Raw genomic sequence first — 21,969 nt, 5'->3', positions numbered from 1 at the left:
GTTTTCCCTAACTTACCAATCTCATAGTTGCTTCCCAACAAATTCAAATTTTCCCCATAATTTACACCCCATTTCATTTTCCACCCTCCTATCCTTCCTTGAACAAGCCAAAAAGCTTCTTCTGGTTAAAAGGCCACTCAAACGTTGTCTGCATTGAAGTGCACAAGCCCATTTGTCAGTGCTCGTGTTTCCAGACTTGTTGCTTCTTCACATTATATCACTACATTTAGTAGCAAGATAGATGCAGTGTTGTAATGCATTTTTAAACAACCAACTATCAAGTTCCCATATAGATGGAAGTCCTTGTGAGCATAATAACTACTCACCCACATAGTAACATTTATATACCAACACTAAACCCACGTAACTAAAACACCAAGATGTCTTGTAAGACTAATTCCCCAAAATGGTACCCTACTCCATAAAAACATTAACATCAGGACAGACCTACTCCAATGACATCAAAATCACTGGTCAATTGGACTTGTAGAACATGTCAAGCCCACCTTGGACTTAGTAATGAGAAAGAATTTGGAAAATATTACCCCGAACATAAAAGTTGAACCAATTACTACCACAGAGAAGAAACTGAAAAGAGGAGTAGATGTCAGAAATTTACTCTAACTAGAAGGTAGCTGTGCCTTGACATTTCTTTCCAGTGCGTGATTCAAACAACTTCCCATTGCTTTTGTAAAGGTGAAATTTTAATGGATGGAATTGTCACATAACAGGAATGAAAACATATATAGAACACCATCAAAGAGCGATCTCTTCTAAAAGCAAGCAAAAGATACCTCCACCATGAGCACCTGTGTTTTCAAACAAAATGACGAAAATTGTTACCATCAGCACTGTAAAAGAATTTAATGATGCGTTCTCTTTTTTTTTTTTTTTTTTTTTTTGGTATAGAACTTGCAATATGCCAGAATGGCACAAAACCCAAGAAAGATGCACCTGTCTCCCAATAGAAGAACGTAAAACAGCCGCCAGAGTCTGGACATTTCAACGATCATGACCAGATGCAACACCATACTAACTCAACACCTGCACATTGGTTGCCTTATGAATGTAACACAAATAAACAACCCGAGTTTGTTTTGACTTTGTCCAAAAACAAGTTGGCTGCATTGCCCTCTGAACATAGCTTAGTACAGAATCTGCGGCTACCATTGGATAACACTAAAATAGCCCTTGTCCCAAGCCATGACCAGACCATAATAAACTAACCAAAGTGAATATGAATTGCCTTCATCCCCTTGCTTTCCACACATAGATCTAAGCTTTAAAGATATTTAAAGTCGCATATCTTGCTCTGCATGATGGTTACAAGTAAAGAGTTCCCATTCAAGAAATTGGCAGTTGCCCACAGGCTGTGGAAAGAGGACTTCCATCAACTTGGTATTCCACCTCCTTCCTTTGCCTACAGCTTGTAGAATCTTAGTAAAAACATAAAAAAAGTTATGATTTCTACCTAAATGCGGTCAGAACAATAAGGCTTGGCATTGACTCTACTTTGAGCTGTTGTATTTCCACTAGAAACCTTTTTACAGACTTTGAGAAAACTGGTATCCAAATCCTCGGCTCTTTGGACTTCCCACCCAAGATATTAGATTTCCAACAGATACTTAAGTCATCGATGTTGATGATCTAATGACTAGGTCCATCATGTAGTCTATTGAAAGATATAGCATGGGAAGAACATTTAAACACATAATCATCAATTGCAGCTCAGGTTAGCCCTCATATTTCAAGGATAGCATAGATGAAGGCATACATTACATTGCAGAAAAGAATATGAAAAAGAGATAATCATTATTGGCAGTTCAAGATAAGATGTTTGTCACATTGCAACAGTGATCTCATTTCAGGTTGGTTAAATTTATGTGGTTTTCTTGAAATGTTGTTTGTTGATGAGCGAAAGTAGGCATGAACTAAACACGTGTAAGGTGAAGATTACTCAGAAAAAAAGGCAAGGAAGAGTAGATTTAGCCAGCCATGACTCCATTGTCAGCATTAGGCAAACAAGATGTTAGGAGACTGACTCCCATCTACAGATTGCATCCCCGAAGTGCAATAATGGAGCTGCTAAAGGCTTAACAGAAGTTGCTATGTGGAAGCATATTCCCTTCAATACAGTCCAAAGAGGTTAATACATCCTAGTAAAATGTGCCCAATGCACATGTTGCCTGTTATGCATACTCTTCCTTCATTCTTAGTTTTGTCGGTGGTGACTGGAAGTGCTGGAATTTGCACTGGACATGGCACACCTAATTAAGTTTTGCTCTAATGCTGCACCATAAATATAAGCTCTCTTTCATAGTGACTATTCCTAATACTGTTGAACTCTTCCCATAGATCAATTGTTGCCATTATCGACTTGATGACAGACAAGTATTTGCTGTCTATCTCCAAGGCACAGATGTGAAACCATCTGGAAGATAACCTCTTAACTCTTTACAAAGGAAAGAAAAGAATGAATTCATCCTCTCTTAATCCCTGCTGCACATATGCTCTCCCTCGTAATTGCACCAACCAAGGTTGTACACTAAAAGTACCCAAAGCCTAGTGGATCTTTTCATAAGATGAGAAGTGAGGAGAAAGCTAGCCTTAACTACCTCTCATGAAGGTGCATGAATTTAGAAATTCATTCAGCATTTGATAATTGATTTGTTTGTTATATTACCACACAGATTAACTTTTTCATAATTTGGGAAGTAAAGGGATGATTGCTTGGATTGGAAGAGTCCAGAAATGCAAAAAGTGCCACCAACTTATGTCATTCCAAGGACATTCACTCCACTCTGTATAGAGGTCATTACGGTGTTGTGTTATCTCTCTTGAGAGCATTTACTCTTCAAAGCACCAAAACATTGCAATCCACTGATTCTGGTTTCTATATGCAATCTGTAAACCAAATATCTTGACATCAGGCACCAGCTGACACTAAGAGTTCGATGATCATCCAGTCCTTTAATAATCATCCAAGTCCTCAACAAGACCAAAAATTTTATTCCCAAAGATTCTCTATGGTTTCAATTAGCAAGTACAGCACAAATTTAGGCACAGTTTCAATTAGCTATCCATTCTACAAATGGCAAATGGTTCCTGCCATCCTCACTACAGCACAATTTTAGGCATAGGTTCTCCCTATTTCAAATGACGTAACTGATTATTCCATACAGTAATCATTAACCCTCACCCATTAGCAAATGCAAACATGCATCTAAACTCTTTCCAGCAGTATTTTAAAACCAGGCCGGTCTGGCCTGTTCAACTGGTTAGAGCAGGGAGGAACCATTTCATTGTCTCTTATAGTTCATGCTAGAAAAACAGCTAATGGTCCAGTAACGGACTGGACTGGACTAAACCAATGTCAACCCACGTCAATTGAACTGGGTGAGGACTGGGTCAGAACTGGTTTTTTGTTTAAAAAAGCAAAAGGCAGCATGCTTCAGGTTTGAAACAGTAACCTCAAGCACATATGCTAGTTGTTGCCAGTAGGGCACAGATCACTCTTTACTTTCTTAAGGTTAGACAAGAATACTTATGGATTACTGATAACCCAAAGCATTAAAAGAAATTGCAGTGTCCTAAGAAAGGACCAAACATACTAATTTGAAGTGCCTTTAACCACAGAGATAATCTTCCACATATGACACGTTGGCAACTTTTTTAATATATAGAAAGATTTAACTAGCAGTTCCACCAGTTGAACCGAGCACATGGGCAATATAGGTCCAGTTCCGAAAACACTGGTATTTAGTCCTCTTCACAGCTGATTTGCAATAGTAAGAAATCAACCACACCTATTAAACTACGAATGCATGTCCTTGAATGCAGTGTTCTGAGGAATTATGAGCAAAAATTCAAAGGGAACAAACTCAGAAACTTTATTTTGAATCTTTTTCTTTCATGTCATATTCTCTGAGAATAGGCAAGAATACAAGAGCATACAGAAAATCCACAAGACTGAGTTCAGATACCATATGTAAAGACAAAAGGATGTACTTATCTTCAACTTCTCCGCCATACATCATTATCAAGCTATAATCAACGGACGTTAACAACCTCCTGTGTCAAATTGACCCCGACGACCCGTTGATTGGATGTACCTAAGCACCAAAAAGCAATTGGAAAATAGAACCTGTTATCGAGCACTTAATGTGCATTTAACCAAATTGAGCAACAGTTCCTCATTAGCACATCACATTCAGCATCTCCACTTAATTTTGGCTATGCTGTTTCCAGCAAAATTGCATTTCTGACATGATTGTATCTGCTGCTCCAGCATGAAATCAATGATTGAGAGATACAACAAATCAAAAGGGGATCACCATCAGCTGGGAAATCCACACTCTGAAGTTAAGGTATCTTTCCACCCCATTAATTGTAGTTTTAAACAATACAGTATCACAGCACGACACATTTTTTTTCTTTTCTGTAGCACGGTCAGGTATTGTGTAGCACAACTCTGCTGCATTTGAAGAGCTGGCTCTTTACACGATTAGTGACAGCTGAGTTAGGAAGGGCCAACGGAGTATAAAATAAGGAAACTGTAGTTACAACTATCAATCCCCATATATAGTCGGATGGATGAAAAAAAGAATCATTAAAGCTTGTATGAAACCAAGTAGTAACTCAGAGAATATCTAAGGAAAAGAGTCAAGCACGGCAAAGAGTGGAAGGAAGAAGAACAGGAGGCACTAAGTAGACCGAATCTGTAGACAAGCCTCACAGGGTTATAACATTGAGAGATATAAACATAGAAGTCACACTATATTCAGTTATTGATCTCCATATAGAATAACTTAACCAATAATTACCTTTATTATCTAAATTGAGTCGTATATGGAAAAATGTAACTGCATTACCTTTGTAATCTTACCAATACTTGAGAGGATCTTGTGTAGCATGATCTATCCAGAACAATTATGTCAAAGGACAACTGATCTGTAGATAAGCATAGAATTTTCATCGACAGCATCCTCTTCCTGTTTGCTATCTAGGATCTCGCCCGTATCAGCTAGAAAAGAGATCTTCACCATAAATTACCAGCTGTTAGAGACTTAAAAAATCAGTAAATGTACCTAAACCATGCAGGCTGTTGACTTACTTAAAGGTGTCCCAACGTAAGACCCCTATTGCTGCCCCCTGCCTTTATCCAGTTTTAGGACCTGTTCATGTACTAATGATCATGCAGTTGCTTGGATGCATTTATAGAATGAATACAAGATTTACAAATGTTCCAAATATATTTTATAGGAATCTATTGCTAGAAAGTTATCTAAAACTGACAACTAGACATCTAGGATAAATGTATTCGCAGCATGAAAATTCAACAGTTGAAAGTGATTATAACATCAACCACATTTATTGTGTACCAGCGGAAACGGTGCACATAACAAAGGTACTGTCAAGTCTGAAGCAACATATCATAATTGAGCCATAACACAAATCCTTTACGAGTTAATTGAGCTTAATGAAATATACTTTACAGAATGAATTCCCCAAATCATACAATAAAAATCTCTTCGATATTACCCCTTAATTTAATTAACAAATGGACTGGGGTATCATCATGAAAATCCATTTTCTGTCGACTCCAATCTCAAGCCCACAAGTCCTCTGTAACTTCAAAAGTAGAGCCCAGTACATGAATAGTGGAGCAGAGGGGATGATTACACATTGAGGAATAAAATTTTGAAAAGCCAGGGAAACTTCAATTGCCAAAGCTCACAATGGTCCATGGCAACTTATAAAGGTTCATAACATTGATATATAATGCTATTTAGTTGTAAATTAAGATTGGTGCGGATGCCAATATCTATTTCAAACATGACCTGAAGTACATAAAAACTCCTGGCATTGATAGTTATTATCAAATTTTGATAGTAGTCCCTTAGTGTCATCTTTAACGTGTTCCTACTCTGTATTTGTCATTTCCTAAGCAACTAAATGAACAAGCACGATGACAAGGGTTTCTTGCATTTATAGCGTCATGTAGCACTTTCTGCTCGTCTTTCCTTATAGTTTGCCACAGTCAGCTTAGGGGTTTATTGCCGACAGTAACTTTGGGCAGTTGCATTATATACTTGTAGCATCATCATCCATCAAAAACCCATGGAATTTTATGCATTTCTACACCAACTAGATGAACAAAAAGCTACACGAGACAACTCATGCCATTACAGAAGGGTTGCACTATGTATATACCAGTCAGAATCAACGGCATTTGTGTTAGTATGTTCCATAAAATTTCAACTTCGAATTATCGAAAATCTTGCAAAAAATTAACAAACTTGACGCATCAAAGTATTCATATCCTACGCAACACATATATGCTGCCATAACGAAAGATATCTTCACCAAGTATTTCCTTCATATTTGACCAGCACATTCTTTGAAATGTCACCAACATTATCCTGTAATGCCATTGTGATTTTATGAAGCCACTGCCATTTTAGTTTTACAGCTATGAATGCAGTAATGTGAACTATATAAGCCTAGGCATGTTTGCCACGCATATTTTGCTATGTAACTAACATGTATGATGCATCCATTCTCAAGTATTGGCAAAAGGAAGCAGCGGCATTGAGGCAACAACTGCAAAACTTGCAAGAAAATCATAGGTACAATTCTTACCTACTAAGTTAATTTACGAAGGAAATTCTCAATTAGAATTAGACAATTAAAGCAATAGAAATAAGATAAAAAACAACCAACCCATGTCTAGGCTTGCCTTCATCATAATCTTAACAGTAACCAAAAGCTAGGAACTTCATTCCTACTTGAAACAGGACATAATAGGTCAGTCACCTTTGAAAAAAGGGGATTGCATCCTGTTGGAGTAGTGTTAGCCTATCAAGCAAGTCAGCTAATACCCAACCATTTGTCTTGTTCAAGGCCTCTTTGTATTCTCTACATACCGATGTTTAAACCAGACTTGTGGCTAATTAAACCAGCAAGACTGAGCACCGGTCGAAAGTCTGGTTCGTGCCATTGTAATGTGAGAAATTAGAACTGGTAAAAAAACTGGGTTTGACCAGGATCAAGAAATGTCAAACTAGTGACTCAGTTTCACTTTGAAACAGATTTGACCATGAAAATATCCAACTCGGTTAATTGCAGGTAGGGATTTGAATCCTTGCCCTGTTAGAGCGTCAACCATACGCTTAACAATCTGTGCTGTGGCTTTTCCTGGTAACAAAACTGACTAACAAATTATCCAACATAACAGTTAATAAAGGAGTGTTTTTTAATGGTTCTCTGCACTGTAGAAAAGGTAGATTTTTTTAGCAAAAAGAAAGGCAACCTAGAAGGAAAATTCTCTCTTGCATTTGTGTTTTTCTAGCAGATTTCTTGAACCTTGTACACAAATTTTAAAACAACCAACACAAAACAGGCAGATGATGGGAGAAGAGCTCTCGGGATTAACTGTCAAAGATCTACAGAATTTGGAGAACCAACTGGAAATGAGTCTTCGTGGTGTCCGCATGAAAAAGGTTTGAAGTCCTATCCCCAATTAAATGCTTGTTCTTGGATTTTCCAGTGCAAAAGATGATAAATTTGAGGTCTGCCGATTGCAGGATCAGATACTAATGGATGAAATACAAGAACTCAACAGAAAGGTTAACGCTGAATCATTTCTATTTGTGGCCACTTCCATATTTGTTCAATTATCTAAATATCACTCTCTGTTCAGGGAAGCCTCATTCATCAGGAAAATGTGGACTTGTATAAGAAGGTAAACCTCATTCGTCAAGAAAACATGGAGCTGTATAAGAAGGTATTGATTTGGATACTCAGAATCTAGAACCAATCAATAGTATCACGTTGTCAAAGCCCTATATTTAGCCTTAGATAGAAAACTTTTCATTCCAGGTTTATGGAACGAGAGATGTGAACGGAACAAACAGAAATCTTCTGACAAATGGATTAGGAATTGGAGAGGACTCTCATGTACCTGTCAATCTCCAACTTAGCCAACCACAGCAACAAAACTACGAAACTACAGCACGAGCCACAAACTTGGGGTACATAATCCTCCTAAAACGCATCAATTTTGGCAAAGAAGACTTCTTATTTCGCCCATGTCTTACTATAAGAAAATCTCTCTTCATATATGCAGCAGACTACAGCTGCACTAGCAAGGAAGCATCAACTGCAATGGATGTCACTCAGTTATATTCAACACCAGGCGGGCTTACCAAAGTTAAGCTTCCATAACTGAGATGTGGTATATCACATGTTATTAAGCAAACAGGCTCTAGTTTGAAATGATCAATGGAATAAAATGTAGCATTGTGGATCATGACCAGGGACTTATGTAAAGGTAAAATCAACTGCAATAAGAAAAAAGGTGGACTCTCTCTTGTGAATCTAGTTTTGAAGATCTCCAATTGCAATGAAACATTATGTCAATGAAAAGCTAACATTTTGAATGTTCATATGCAACTAATATATGACCAAAAGATTAGCATATATAAGCATTTCAAATAACAACTTCAGGAAGACAACAATGCATGGGCTTCAATGTAAGTCAAACTTTCATAGCATACAGAAGGGAATCCATAAGGTCCGTTCCCTGTTAATTTCCTGATTATCTAATAGAGTAAGAGTATGCCTAAATTAAGTAAAAAATTGCCAGTCAGGTAGACAATAGGATAAAATCCATAGATATAAATCCTCATCAGAAAGCCATTCTATCAATAAACAGAGAGAGGAAACCCTAGCAAAGAGTGGCGCAAATAGGCAAAAAATGTCAAGAAGAAGACATGATGCAAAAAATCAAGGAAGCCAGAAGAGATCTCCATAGGCTCAGTGATGAATGGTAATTTGAATGTTCCCACATCCCAGAGAGATTAACTTGCAAGGTATCTCCATATCATCAACAAACAAAAGCTTAACAATGTGGAGCTGTCAATTTAGAGAGGGCAAAGCCCCTCACATCATTCAACAAAAGCTCAACAACTCAGCTGTCCATCGTAGATACCTAAGCAGTACTTCAGCAAAGAGATCTTTCCGTACAATATAACATCTCTACAAACCACAAACACAAAGCATGACGCCAGTAACAACTCCACAGACATGGAAAAACAAAAAATGAATTGATTTGCAGTTACATATGCAACAATGCTTTCACTCGTATGACCACATTGGTCTTATGATAATTGAGTTTGCATCATAATGAAAGAAACAAGAAATATGAGCAATTACTACTTACCAGGGCTGGAAGCCACAAGACCTCCGTTTCAACTTAAAGAATATGTGCCCAGTTTTAGAAGTCAAAATGGGTAACCACGAGATGGAGTGGAAGTCAAAGCTCCTGAGTGAGGCAAGACCAAACACTTGAATCAATTTCCGAGTACACTAGTTATAAAGATATCATTATCTTGAAGATTTCAGATCAACAATTAAGGCATCTAGCGAGAGCAAAGCCCTTCACACCATCGAACAAAAGCTCAAAAACTTAGGTGTCCACCAATGATACCTAGGCAGTACTAAAGCAAGGAAATCTCTCTGTACAATGTATCATCTCTACAAACTAGAAAAGCAAAGCACGATGCCAGTAACAAATTGACAGAGACATGAAAAACCCAAAATGAATCGATTTGCAATTACCAATGCAACAATGCTTTCATTTGTATGAGCACATTGGTCTTATGACCATTCAGTTTCGCATTATAATGTAAGAAACAGAAAAATATGAGCATTCACAACTTGCCAGTGAGTTTCCAGGGCTGGAAGCCACAAGAGCTCAGTTCCACCTTAAAAAATAAGAACCCAGTTTAAAAGTCAAAATGAGTAACCATGAGATGGGGTGGAAGTCAAAGCTCCTGAATGAGGTACGACAAGTGACTTAAATCAATTTCTCAGTACATTAATTGTCAAGGAATCATCATCTCAAAAATTTCACGTCAACAAGGTATCTAGAGGCAGGGATTGCCCATTTACAAGTTGAAGTCAACAAACTGACAAGCCCAGATGTTTCCCCTCTAATCTCAGAGCTTATTGGCCCAGTGGCCACACTCTTTCTGACACACAAATCCTCTGGAAGGCAAGCAACCATATTTTAGGAGAGCATGCATACACTTGCAACACTCATCGTTTAATGGATGATGCCTAGGTAAGCACTCTAAGTAACTCCATTATAGGTAACATATTTGGTAATTTCCACTGAGGGTACAATGCAAATTGCAGTAATCCCGTTCTTTACATCTCTAAACACAAACTATAGTTGGAGAGAGGAAGGTGTTTATTTCATGAGTTTTCACACTTAATCAGGACCAATTTTTAAAAACTTAAGCTGGTAGACAAAGGCATGATATCATGACTCTCTTTAACATGAGACGATATTTTGAGAGAGCAAAAAGAGTATGAAAGCTAATTATAAATGAGGTAGAAGGTAAAGGGCATAAAAACACACGATCTCAAACGCAATCTTTTGTTGAACAAAGAAAAAGAGGATAGAAATCTGAACGCTCGGTCACAGGCACTCTCTCTTAGTATAAATAGGATATAAGATGCAATGAAAAAACAATAATATTTTTCAATTAGCAATAAAATCACAGTAGAACATTTCTTAGAAAATCATAGGTGAGAAAAGCATTACTTATTAGAAAGGGGAAAAATGAGATCAAAAAGTTGATAAACTACAATATGCATTAAAATTCGGTCCCACATAAAAAGAAGCTAAGCAACATTAACTCTGGGATTACTAGGATGGATGGGTAGATAAAGATAGGAAAAGAGGAAATGATGGTGGTATCAAACTCTAGTGGAAGAGGATTGCTTTTATTTCTAACACATGCTATGTGGGAGTCAAGATGAGTAACAATGACATGGAGTGGAAGTCAAAGCTCCTGAATGAGGCAAGACCAGTTTCTTAAATCAATTTCTGAGTACACTAATTATAAAGGTATCCTTAGCTCAAAGATTTCAGATCAACAATTAAGGCATTTATAAGGACAGCCCATTTACAAGTTGAAGGTCAACAAACTGACAGGCCCAAATGCTTTCCCTCTAATCTCTGAGGGTATTGGCCCAGTGGCTACACTCTTTCTAGTATACAAATCCTCTGCAAGGCAAGCAACCATATTTACGGAGAGAGTACATATACTTGCGAAACTCGCCATTTAATGAGCAATGCCTAGGAAAGCAATCTAGATAACTCCATTGCTGGTAACAAATTGAGTAATTTCCAATAAATGGACAATGCAAACTGCAGTAATCCTGTTCTTTACTCATTAAAAACCATAGATGGAGAAGGGAGGGGGCTTAATTCATGATTTTTCACACTTAAATAGGGGTAGTATAATTTTCTGGGACTCACAAACAAATTTTAAAAGCTTAAGCTGGGAGACAAGACGTGATATGATATTTAAACGATCAAACCTCTTAGATGAAATGACATTTTGAGAGAGCAGAAAAGTATGTAAGTTGATTATAATGAGGTAGAAAGTAACGGACGCTGGGTACACAGAATCTCAAATGCTATGTTTTGTTGAAAAGAGAAAAGGAGGAGAGAAATCTCAAGGCTTGAAAAAAAAATGGCTGTCTCTTACTATGAATAGGATATAAGATGTGATGCACAAGCAACGATATTGTTCAACTAACCATACAATCACAGTGGCAAAAGACATTTTTTTTTAAGAAAATCGTAAGTGAAGAAAGCATTACTTATCAGAAGGGAAATAATGTGATAAAAAATTTGATAAACTACAACATGCAAACAACACACAATACAATTCAGTCCTGCATAAAAAGAAGCTTTGCAAAATTAACTCTGGGATTATTTGGGTTGATAGGCAACTATAGATAAGAGGAAGAGAGGAAAAGATGGTAGTGTCGAACTCTAATGAGAGTTTTGTTTCTCAAACTTGCTATTTATTCCTTTGAACAGCATCCAATATGATACCCCTATTTATAGAATGCAATCATCTATGTCTATTTATTAGAGCTCTAACTTATATAATCATGTAGTTAGATATACTAAATAATAATTTTAACTTCTCAAACTTCAATAGGAAGTTCCATTTATATATGACAATCATTAAAATCTAGTTTAATAATTTTTTCAACTCTCCTCCATAAACTAAATTTTTTTCCACATTTTTCAGATACAATGTTTCATCTCTTTCAATTGCAACAATCTCCATGCCAAATTCATTTAATACAGAAATATCATGGAATGGCTTCTCAGCAAAATGCCAAATAATGTTCTGCATTGCATGAATAAGATAGGTTCTAAATTATTCAACCTTGAGCATGCTTCGCCTCTATTCTTTCTATTTCTGTAACAAAGCAGGAGAGAGTCGGTACAGTGATGAACTTCAATGAAGATTTGCTACCTAATTGGTTTAAAACTTATAAATGCTAATAGGATATCGAAAGTGAGTAGGATTTGAATATAGCGTTGCCATTCCAACTTTTATATTCCAGTTATGTGTACCCACAAGGGCTCGCCCAAAATTCAATGTGATACCTCAACTTTATTGTTTTTTTAGAAATTCAATGTGTTACCTCAACTTTATTGTTTATTTAATCAAGTACTCAAACTTTCTAAAATTGGCCAATTTCATGATTCAGCCCTCCTCACAGCTTTAACTGATGTGGAATTTAACGCCATTAAGTTGGATAGTTGGCATCCATGAGGCTCTCTCTCTCTCTCTCTCTCTCTCTCTCTCTCTCTCTCTCTCACGCACTCACAGACACACATGTTCCAGTAACATAAACAACACCAGTGCTACTTCCCCCACCACGATACACCTTCACCGCCACTCATTGCTATTGTAAACACCACTCGGAACTGCCCCCACCACCACTAGCACAAGCACCACTACAGTATTTAGACAAAGTCATAGCCACAAGGGCGTATACCACTTGAACAAACAGCTGCATAGAACTCTACTACCACTGCTACCACCGACAACAGCACATACATCACCACCAAAACTCAGCTATGACCACCATCATTGGCTTTCACAGGTTTGAGGAGGCCACGACCTCAGATCTGGGGTAGCTACCACAATTTAAGGTCGGTCCAAGATAGATATACACACAAAGATAGAGGGCGCCTCAGCATTATGTAGAGAGAGAGAGAGAGAGAGATGACGTCAGTGGTAGTGGCGATAAGGTGCAGTGGTTCAGCATAGCAATGACAATGGTGGCGGTCACTAGTCATTAGCGAAGCAAGTAAGAAGAAGAAAAGACACAAGCAAAAAACTGCTTTTCTCAGCTAAGTTAGGCAAACATAATGACATAGTCATCCATGATCCATGTCATATGACGCCTAACTTAATAAAGTTTCACATGCTGATTTTGGAAAGTCTAGATACTCAATTCCACAAAAAAAGGGAGACCATATTGAATATTGAGAAAAAGTTCCGCCCCCTTGGGGTGCACTACCCTTTTTACTTTGAAAGACCTCTTTATCATTGGTGTCGTGGAGCTCAACAACTTCCTCCTTGTCCAATTTCTCACCCACCTCATCTCTTATTATACCATTTGGACATCAACAACAGTCTCTAAAGAAACTTATCTTTCAGATTACCCATCCAATATACTATGACCAAAGATAACAAATTTATAATTTCAAGAGATAGACTCAAGTATCACTCAGATTTGTGGAGAGATTACCAATCCTTGTTCATTCTATATCTCAAGGTGGAAGCCCCTTTGCATATTCTCTAGAACCTTTGCTCAACCATTTTTCTTCCTCTAGTTGGGCATAGTAATTGGTTCCTTAGTACCAATACTCGATAATGTAGGTCTGAACACTCCCAACTCTTGTAGTTGGAGGATTACTGCTCACTTCTCAGACATTGGGGCAATCAACCAAAAGATGTTTGTAGCAAGGCCCTAGTGCTGTTCTTCTTTCTGCTAGCTTTTTGGCAAATCTGTTTTCTTACTCTTTTTGATACTCCTAGCTACTCGCAACAGATTTACTGAGGTTTTGACACCAATTTGTTGGAAATATTTGGCAAGTTGGAAAACTAATGTTAGAGGCAGAGAATGACAACGGTTTATATGGCTATGGAAGAGGGATGCTTTTTTTTTGTCCCTTCTCTTCTTCTAATAATTGCTCTTTTTATCCCAGTAGTCTTATGCATGACCATCCTCCTATTTATAATCTTCAATCATCTTTATTTATTAATTATGACCCTCCACTAGTTATTATTATTTTATTTATTCGAGTAATTTTTTTTATCTTCGTTTTCACTCCTTTGGCTTGAAAGGAGGGACATTTCATATTGTCTTGACAATCATTGAAATCAAGTGTGATCATTTTCTTCAGGTTAACAGTCTTAAGATGCAAAAACTAATCTCATCTCATTATTTCCTTTCATTGTAAACCATAACAACCAACGAGGTACATAAAATATTACACATATACACATTTATATTAACACCTACATATGTACAGATACAAGAGATGTTAAGCTGCAAGCATTCACCATAATTTCAAATACCTTATACATTAACACCAGAACAGTGAATTATCAGTTGATATTCACGTTATTATTTCATGTATCCCTTTTATATCTTCACGACAAAATGACCTGTAACTTGATCATGTAGAGACCTTCAGTCCACACACTGTGTTTTTCAGGCATGAAGCTCATTTGTATTAGATATATGATGCAACGCTACTTGAGAAATCTCAAACAAGGAGGTTACAAGCTAGAGGAGAATCTAAACAACGAGTTTCCAATATCTCATACATACAAAGGTTCCAAAGACATATAAAATCATCATTCCACAGACAGAAGTCCCAAATTAACATCAAGAATATAGGAAAAAATGAGTAGTCTAGCCAAAAATTTCCATTAACAAAACAAAAGGAAGAAAACTTACCAGATAAATTTGGTTTACGAAGACTATTAAAAGGTAGCGGAAATAAGAAAAGAGAAAACGAAAACCAAAGAAATCCAGTGCTCACCAGAGATCCAAACCAAGCCGATGGCTCCAAATAGCAAGCTCTCCTCAAACAGTTATTTCATCTGCATCACAAGTTAAAAAAAAAAAAAAAAAAAAAAAAAAAAGGAAACTCGTGGTGAGACAAACACTCTATTGGTCAGAATCCGCATTGATTCTGTATTTATAATGCTAAGACCAAGCACGCGTAAACAAAAGATGCCTGACAATCACCATGCGAATAATCTAAATTCTCGTTCTCTTCTTATATCTCTCCAACGAATCGCGAATCGCCGGCCGATCCACTTCGTCGCTTCTCGTGAAGATTGATTTCCGACGGCACGTGTCGATTGCCGTCGCTCGGCGGCGACAAATCGAGCTCATGCATAGAAGGAAGCGGAACCGTACCTCACCGTACCGTCGCTCGCTCGATCGTCAATACGAGCTCGAAATGGCGGCGGAGGGGCGTAAGTTTCGCGGGAACGGAGGGTTGGGGCTCGAGGCGAGATCGCAGGGGGAGGGGAGGACGATCGGAAGGATGCGAGGCGAGAGAAGACGGAGGGCGAAGGTGAAACGATGCTCCTTCATGCGAGGAGAAATGGGAAAAAGCTCGTAAGACGAGAAAATCTCGTGAAGGAGAACGAGGGAGGGAGGGAAGGAGCGGGGGAGGAAGGATTAGGGCTTTTATAGATGGCCAAAAGTATTATATAATGTACGGTTTAAATATGATTATTTCTTATAAAAAAAAGTTAAATAAGATTGGACCCCCAAAAAAAAGTTGAATTAAAATAAGTAATATCAAGAATAGCAAATTTTTTCTTGATTAATCAATTAAGGAGTCTCTCTAGAACATTCCTTAAAAAATTCAAATTGAAATCATACATAAAAATGTGTATGACTCTACGATTAATCAATTAACAAGTCCCTCTAAAACACTCCTTAAAAATTCAAGTTGGAAATCATATATAAAAATATGTATATGACTTTTCCCTATGTTTGCATAGACAATATGTTCACGTCTTAATATATATTCTACATAACATTACTTTGAAAAAGAAAATTCATCAGGTCAATGATAAAAAATAATAATAATAATTTACATCCTCACCGATTATTGGCAAGTAAAAGAATTTACTTACGAAATCAACTCAAATATACATGTTATTCATCCAATCATAAATGTGTAAATTTTGTCATAGTGATGGTGATTTAGTATTAATCTGGAAAAAACAAAAACAAAAAAGGAATCTTACAAGCCAACGTCCCTAACTATTGTTTGTTGACCGAACAAATAAACAATTAAATGATTTCTTCACCCGTTATCTTTCCTGAGTACACAACACTTTGAGACTTTTGAAACGCTTGAAGAATATCATCGAATGTGCTTAGTTAATAATTTAAAAGAATTAGAAAGAGAAGATTATTAATGAAGTATTGGTTGGCCTGAAGTTTTGCATCCTTTCTTTTCTTTCTCTAATTATTTTTCAAGGGTTTCCAATTCTACAATAATCCTCATCAAAGTTGAGATAAGGACATATCATGTGACTTTTATACGGTGGTCACTTGAACATCATAACTTTCTTTCAATCACGTAGTATCATCATCTCTGAAAAAAAAATCTTTACTTGAGTATCATAACTTTGAGTTGATTACTTAAGTGTTGTAAATTTTAAAAAAGTCCACCCAAGTATCAGAAATCTCACATGACATTACACTTGTAGCAAATGTTTTTTTAAAACGTCATGGCATTCAAATGATCGATAACTCAAATTATCGAGAAAAAAAAATTATGGCACTCAAATAAGAGAGCCTAATTAAAGTTATGACATTTAAGTGATTTAAAAAAAAAAATTATGGCATATGAGCGCCGTATTAAAGTTATGTCATTTGTAATTTACTTCTCCCCAACACAGTGATTGAATTTGGGGACAAAACTTGGGCGCACGCATTATTTACCCCATCCCTTATATAGCTTCTTTGCCTTGGCTTCCTTTGCTCGAGGAGTGAACATAACGAGTTACTGTACAAACGACCCTTGTTGCCTGCTAATTAAATAACCGATTACTACTTATAAATTATGGCCACTAGGTTCAAATTTGCATCTGCTTACTTTTTTAAGAAAAAAATAATTAAAAGTTGATTCCACAATTACCACATGAAGTTTTCCCACTATTATGATTCGATCTTCCTATCTCAATACATCTCATCTCCCTTTGTCTCTTTTCCTTTTTCACTTTGCAGATGGTTTTTTTAAAGTGCATTACATGCTAGTGTTACAGGTTGTCAAGGCCCAACAAGCCAAGAGATGGTTAAAATGACCTAGCCTTGAAGTTTCTAGGGATCTAGAGTTTTCTTGGATATTTCTAAATACTGATAGGGTAAATAAAGGAATGAATTCTGGATGAATCTTGTTATAATAGGGTATATGATGGTCAGGAAGACTGGATCTCCATGGTTAGGTAAAGGAGGGATCTATTGTTATAATTAAAGTGGCTTAAGTATATATAAAATCCCTTTCCCCTCATTTATGGCATCCAACCAGCAATAGAGCATTTCTCACAAACATTCTACTGTCCAGGATGAGCAAGTGAGGGAGCGATACATCGAAGGAAAGGCTGATTTAGGCGACTTTACTAAGGGAAAGTCAAGCTTAGGCAACTCTATTAAGGGGTGAACGAGTAATCTAGAGCCTAAGTGTCACATGAACGTGATCTGAATTGTCAGCCCGTGATAAGTGGTCTCAAAGTAAGTTGTAAAAGAATGTGGTGAGAGTTGGAAGTGCACAATAAGTGATTCAGGGAATGTGGAACCCGATGTTACCGCTCTACCTACCGAGATAAGGCTCAAGAAGGAAAATCGTGGGAAAGCTAAGAGAACTACTTCAAAGGGTTTCATGTGCACCTTTGAAGAAAGGCTCACCAAAGTACTGATGACCGTGGGCAACTTAAAGAATGGGTTCGACGACTTAAAAGAGCGACAACAAGGTCAAAGAGACGCTTCATGGTGAGTTCTCAAGAGCCTCGAATCAATTCGTCAACCCATTGCACGAGAGGAATGATTCTCCCAAGTCCATTGTGGAAGACCATCGAGAGGCTAGAGATGGTAAGAAAATAAATAAATAAATAAGTAAATAACTGAAAACTTGCAAGACGGCTGTCGCGAGCAGAGTGTAGTCAACATGATGCCGACTTTGAGGATGGACGAAGTGGGAGAAGTTCAAGGGAGACCGATCTGTCGAGGAGGTGGAGCTTCATAGGGCATGGAACTTTGCCGAGGAGCTTGACAACACAATATGGGGCATGGAACTCAATGGAACAATTCTTCAAAACCGTGGGAATCGAGGACAATGAAACTAACATATGAACTGCTACCATCTATCTAACTGATGTTGGTACGGGAGTTTTAAGGATGGATGGTCACAAAAAAACCATGATAAAAATTCAAACGATGGGAAAAAGGCATATAGCATGGATATGTTCAGATTAAGAGAATGGAAGACAACTAATTAGTGCTAGTGATGACGGCACCAAGGAACATGACGGCAAGGTAGAAGATGGGAAAGGAGATGGAATTGGGGGAGAGGAGGAGGACAACATTGCCCTTGCAAATGCCCATGGTGGAGAGGCGAGAGGCGAGGGAGTCAATAAAACGCCAGAGAGGGACGTAGAGGCCGGAGGTGTCAATGAAGGCAGTGGAGCCACTGGGAAACAAGAGGAGACGGAAGTCATGATGTCGAGGAAGGGGTTAGGGGAGGCGAATGGATCGCACTTGCTACAAAAGGAGGAGCTGGAGCTGTAGAAACTGCTTTTGGAGAAGATATGGAGTGGATTGGTCACTATTGAAGCTGAATCATGACTTCCTGAAAGCTTGAGCGTCAAGCCAGGTAATCTATGTTATGGGATTATAGAGAAGAAAGAAAGAAAAAAAAAAGAGGATGACTTTTAAGGCTAGGTCATCGTCCACAATAGACTTGCTTTTTTATAAGAAAGCCACATAGACATTAAAATTTCATATAATAATAAAAAAGTCATATGGGATGAACTGTCGAAATTGTTGTCAAAAACACTTAAGTGGTCATTTCTTCTCCAATTTGACACTTAAGTGATCTAACGAAATAATTTGGCACCAAAGTGAGCGTTGTTCAATAATTATGACACTTCTAGGGACATTTTCCCATTACTTATGATTGAATGGGAGAAACCTCCAAGTGGCAAACTAGGATTAAGAGAGGAAGCCAATCAAATGTTTCTTTTGCAATGGCCCACATCTTTGTTGAGATTGCTCAAAGAAGAAAAGGCTTTTTACAATATTCTTCAGGAGTCAAGACAAGAGAATCAGGAAGTGCGGCTTGGGGCGATGAAGCTATTCAACTTCTTAAGGATTCAATTATAAGCCTTTATGATCGAGTTTGTCATTTTTAGAAGACAAGTTGGCAATACAAAACTCCATGCCTTAATTGACACAGACGCAACGAACTTGTAATGTCTAATTAAGTAGCAAAGAGTTTCCATGTTCAAGTGGAGCCAACCAAATATCGAATGACGGCTGTCAATTCAAAAGATGTACTAGTGATTAGCGTTGTTTGATGTGGATATAAGCGTCAGAGAATGGAAGGGGAAGCTCACTACTAAGATAATTTCACTTGATGACTAAGATCTTATTTTTTCTTATAGATTCTTCGCTAGGATGTCCTCATTAATATAAGGACCGTGTAGCTTATTCTCATGATGCGACATTCCAATCTATGTTGCCAATAGTTCACAGATTGACGACAACAGAGGCATCTTTGATATGACGCGTGAAGGGAGGACCGACAGTTAAGGAGCCGTGGCCAAGTTGAGGGCAAAGAGAGGGCGAGGCCACAACTTTCGAGAGGTTAAGGTGGACTTTGAGTGGTTCAAGCCAACCTTAGGAGAAATATCTATCCATATGATTTTTCCGGAAGTGGGGAACTTGCTAGGCAAATTAGAGTTGCCAAGTTGAGGAAGAATCCCTTGTGGAGCAAGTTAGGGTTCAAAAACCATGTGACCTTGAAGTCAAGAAGTGAAAGACTGAACGGCGTAGACGGAAGAATTGCCAACCATCGAAGGAGCTAATGATATAAGGGAAGGAGGCAATCGGGCAAGCAAGAACTCTGAGTCAAGAGCAATGAGTGAGGCGCTTAATTAGGTGGGAGAAATTGTCACACCAAAGGTTTTCAAGGACCGGCAAGTTGAGGCGACAACCAAGATGATTGGGCAAGACTTGAAACTTCTAATCGTTAATATTGTAGGATATCCCTTGAAGTTTGTGTGGACTTCAAAGGAATCTTGTAATATATGGGCTAGATTAGGAGATTAGATTTCCACCATTAAATTAAGGAGGTACCTATGATTGTAACTAGAAGAGCTGGAGAATATATAGGCTTCCCCAATATCATCCAACAATCCAATAAGCAATAAAGCATTCTCTCAAATACTCCTCTCTCGGTGAATGAGTCATTCAAAGACCGATTGAAACACGTTAGTTATCTCAAGTACTAACCCATGACCCAAGTGTATTTGAAATTAATAATGTTCAATAAATTCATTCAAATTTGAGTTAATCTCTAACTTCGACCTGCCTCATTTCGTAAACACGAATTGGTTTTGCAACTTGCAAAGTCACAATCCCTCTCTATCTATTTCCTTTTCTAACTAAATTTATTTTCCATAAAAGTAATGACTAACCAAATACCTTTCTCTTGAAATTTTCTTTAACTACATTCATTTTCCATAAATAATATCAATACATGTCACAAACACTTCAACATCTTGATATTCATGAACACGTGACGGATTATCGGTATAGCCTGGTATCTTTACAAGATATAAGGGCATTGTTATATTACTTGAAAATAGCCTTCTTGGCATATGTCAGAGCTTATGTCAGAGCTTATGTCATGGCCTATCAAGCATCAAGTTTACGCCGAAACGCTACCGCAAAACCAACTGTATTACTATTATTATTATGTAAAAATCATTAAGAAATGCCGTTGATCCGGTGATAGAATCTTAGTGTTATACATGGTATAATAGCTGCACATGATGCTTTCTCTGATCAACGAATCCTATTCATTCTCCCACTTATCCTCTATAGGGTTTTCTTTCTGTAAGAAAAATAATATTTTCCTTCTTATCAGCCAATAAGGAGAGAAAGAGCTCACACACTGCCTTTCTCTAATTTTTCTAGGCATAAAATCCGCTTATAATAGACATATGCTGCTAAACTACTCGACCGGAAATCTCAAACAAAGGAGGTTCTGAACTAAAGGAGCAAATCAATTGCCTATCTCTCATACGTAGAAAAGTTCCAAAAGCAAACAAAATCCATCATTCCATAGACGAAAGTAAATTAAGCTTCAGGACCATAAAAGATAGCGAAAAGCGGAAAAGTGAGGACTCACCGGAGATCGAAATCGAGAGCCGATAGCTTCAAAAGCAAGCTCCCTCCGAACACCAATGGCGTCTGCATCATAAGTTCGAAAAACAAAGAAACTCGCGGTGAGACAAACACCCCACCGGTCACGATTCGTGCCGATTCTGTACGTACGACGCCAGAATCAAGCACGCATCGGAAAACATGCCCGATCATCGTAATGCAAAATGATCAAAATTCTCGGTTTCATCCTCATGTTTCTCCGACGAATCGGGAATTGCAGGTTCGATCTACTTCCATCGCTCCTCGTGAAGATTGATTGATTCACGACGGCGCGTGACCGGTTTCCATCGCTCGGCGGCGAGAAATCGAGCTCATGCACAGAAGGGAGAGGAACCGTACCTTCGTCCGGTCGTCATTGCGAGCTCGGAGCGGCAAGCGGAGGCCGCTAGGTTTCTCGCAGGCGTGAGGGTCGAGGCTCGAGGCGATATTGCAGATGCGACGGGGAGGAAGGGACGATCGGGAGGATGCGAGGCGAGAGAGGATGAACGGAGGAGGCGAAATGGAGCTTCGCTGCGGCGAGGAGCGACGGGAAAAGCTGCAGCGAGAAGAAAGTTCGTGAAGGAGGAGAACGAACGCGAAAGCGAAAGCGAGAGA

General features: G+C 38.1%; 1 protein-coding gene and 1 long non-coding RNA gene across 8 annotated transcripts in view; one reads left to right on the top strand and one right to left on the bottom strand.

Annotated features, from left to right (window-relative positions):
* Nucleotides 1-8,359, top strand: part of LOC104448047 (MADS-box transcription factor 23) — a 23,979-nt gene extending 15,620 nt beyond the window's left edge. For 2 of the 3 annotated variants that reach the window (XM_010061821.3, XM_039315550.1), the window contains exons 3-9: nucleotides 4,289-4,367; nucleotides 6,568-6,629; nucleotides 7,403-7,502; nucleotides 7,587-7,628; nucleotides 7,703-7,786; nucleotides 7,882-8,033; nucleotides 8,129-8,359. In XM_010061821.3, the coding sequence (XP_010060123.1) occupies nucleotides 4,289-4,367; nucleotides 6,568-6,629; nucleotides 7,403-7,502; nucleotides 7,587-7,628; nucleotides 7,703-7,786; nucleotides 7,882-8,033; nucleotides 8,129-8,147 (538 nt within the window). In that variant the 3' untranslated portion in view covers nucleotides 8,148-8,359. The remainder of the gene's footprint in view (nucleotides 1-4,288; nucleotides 4,368-6,567; nucleotides 6,630-7,402; nucleotides 7,503-7,586; nucleotides 7,629-7,702; nucleotides 7,787-7,881; nucleotides 8,034-8,128) is intronic. The other variant, XM_010061823.3, reaches the window with a different exon arrangement.
* Nucleotides 1-21,969, bottom strand: part of LOC104448045 — a 24,906-nt gene extending 2,937 nt beyond the window's left edge. The window contains exons 1-9 of one of the 5 annotated variants that reach the window (XR_005552187.1): nucleotides 21,715-21,969; nucleotides 21,341-21,402; nucleotides 14,942-15,002; nucleotides 9,224-9,325; nucleotides 5,114-5,174; nucleotides 4,872-5,036; nucleotides 955-4,112; nucleotides 620-809; nucleotides 17-148 (exon numbers count right to left, since the gene is read on the bottom strand). This is a non-coding gene — a long non-coding RNA (uncharacterized LOC104448045). The other 4 variants (XR_005552188.1, XR_726156.3, XR_005552189.1 and 1 more) reach the window with 4 other exon arrangements.

This window comes from Eucalyptus grandis, chromosome 6, assembly GCF_016545825.1.
Source record: "Eucalyptus grandis isolate ANBG69807.140 chromosome 6, ASM1654582v1, whole genome shotgun sequence".
NCBI classification, from domain to species: Eukaryota; Viridiplantae; Streptophyta; class Magnoliopsida; order Myrtales; family Myrtaceae; genus Eucalyptus; species Eucalyptus grandis.
The sequence above is the reverse complement of the archived record's forward strand: the minus strand, read 5'-3'. Positions and strand labels throughout refer to the sequence as shown.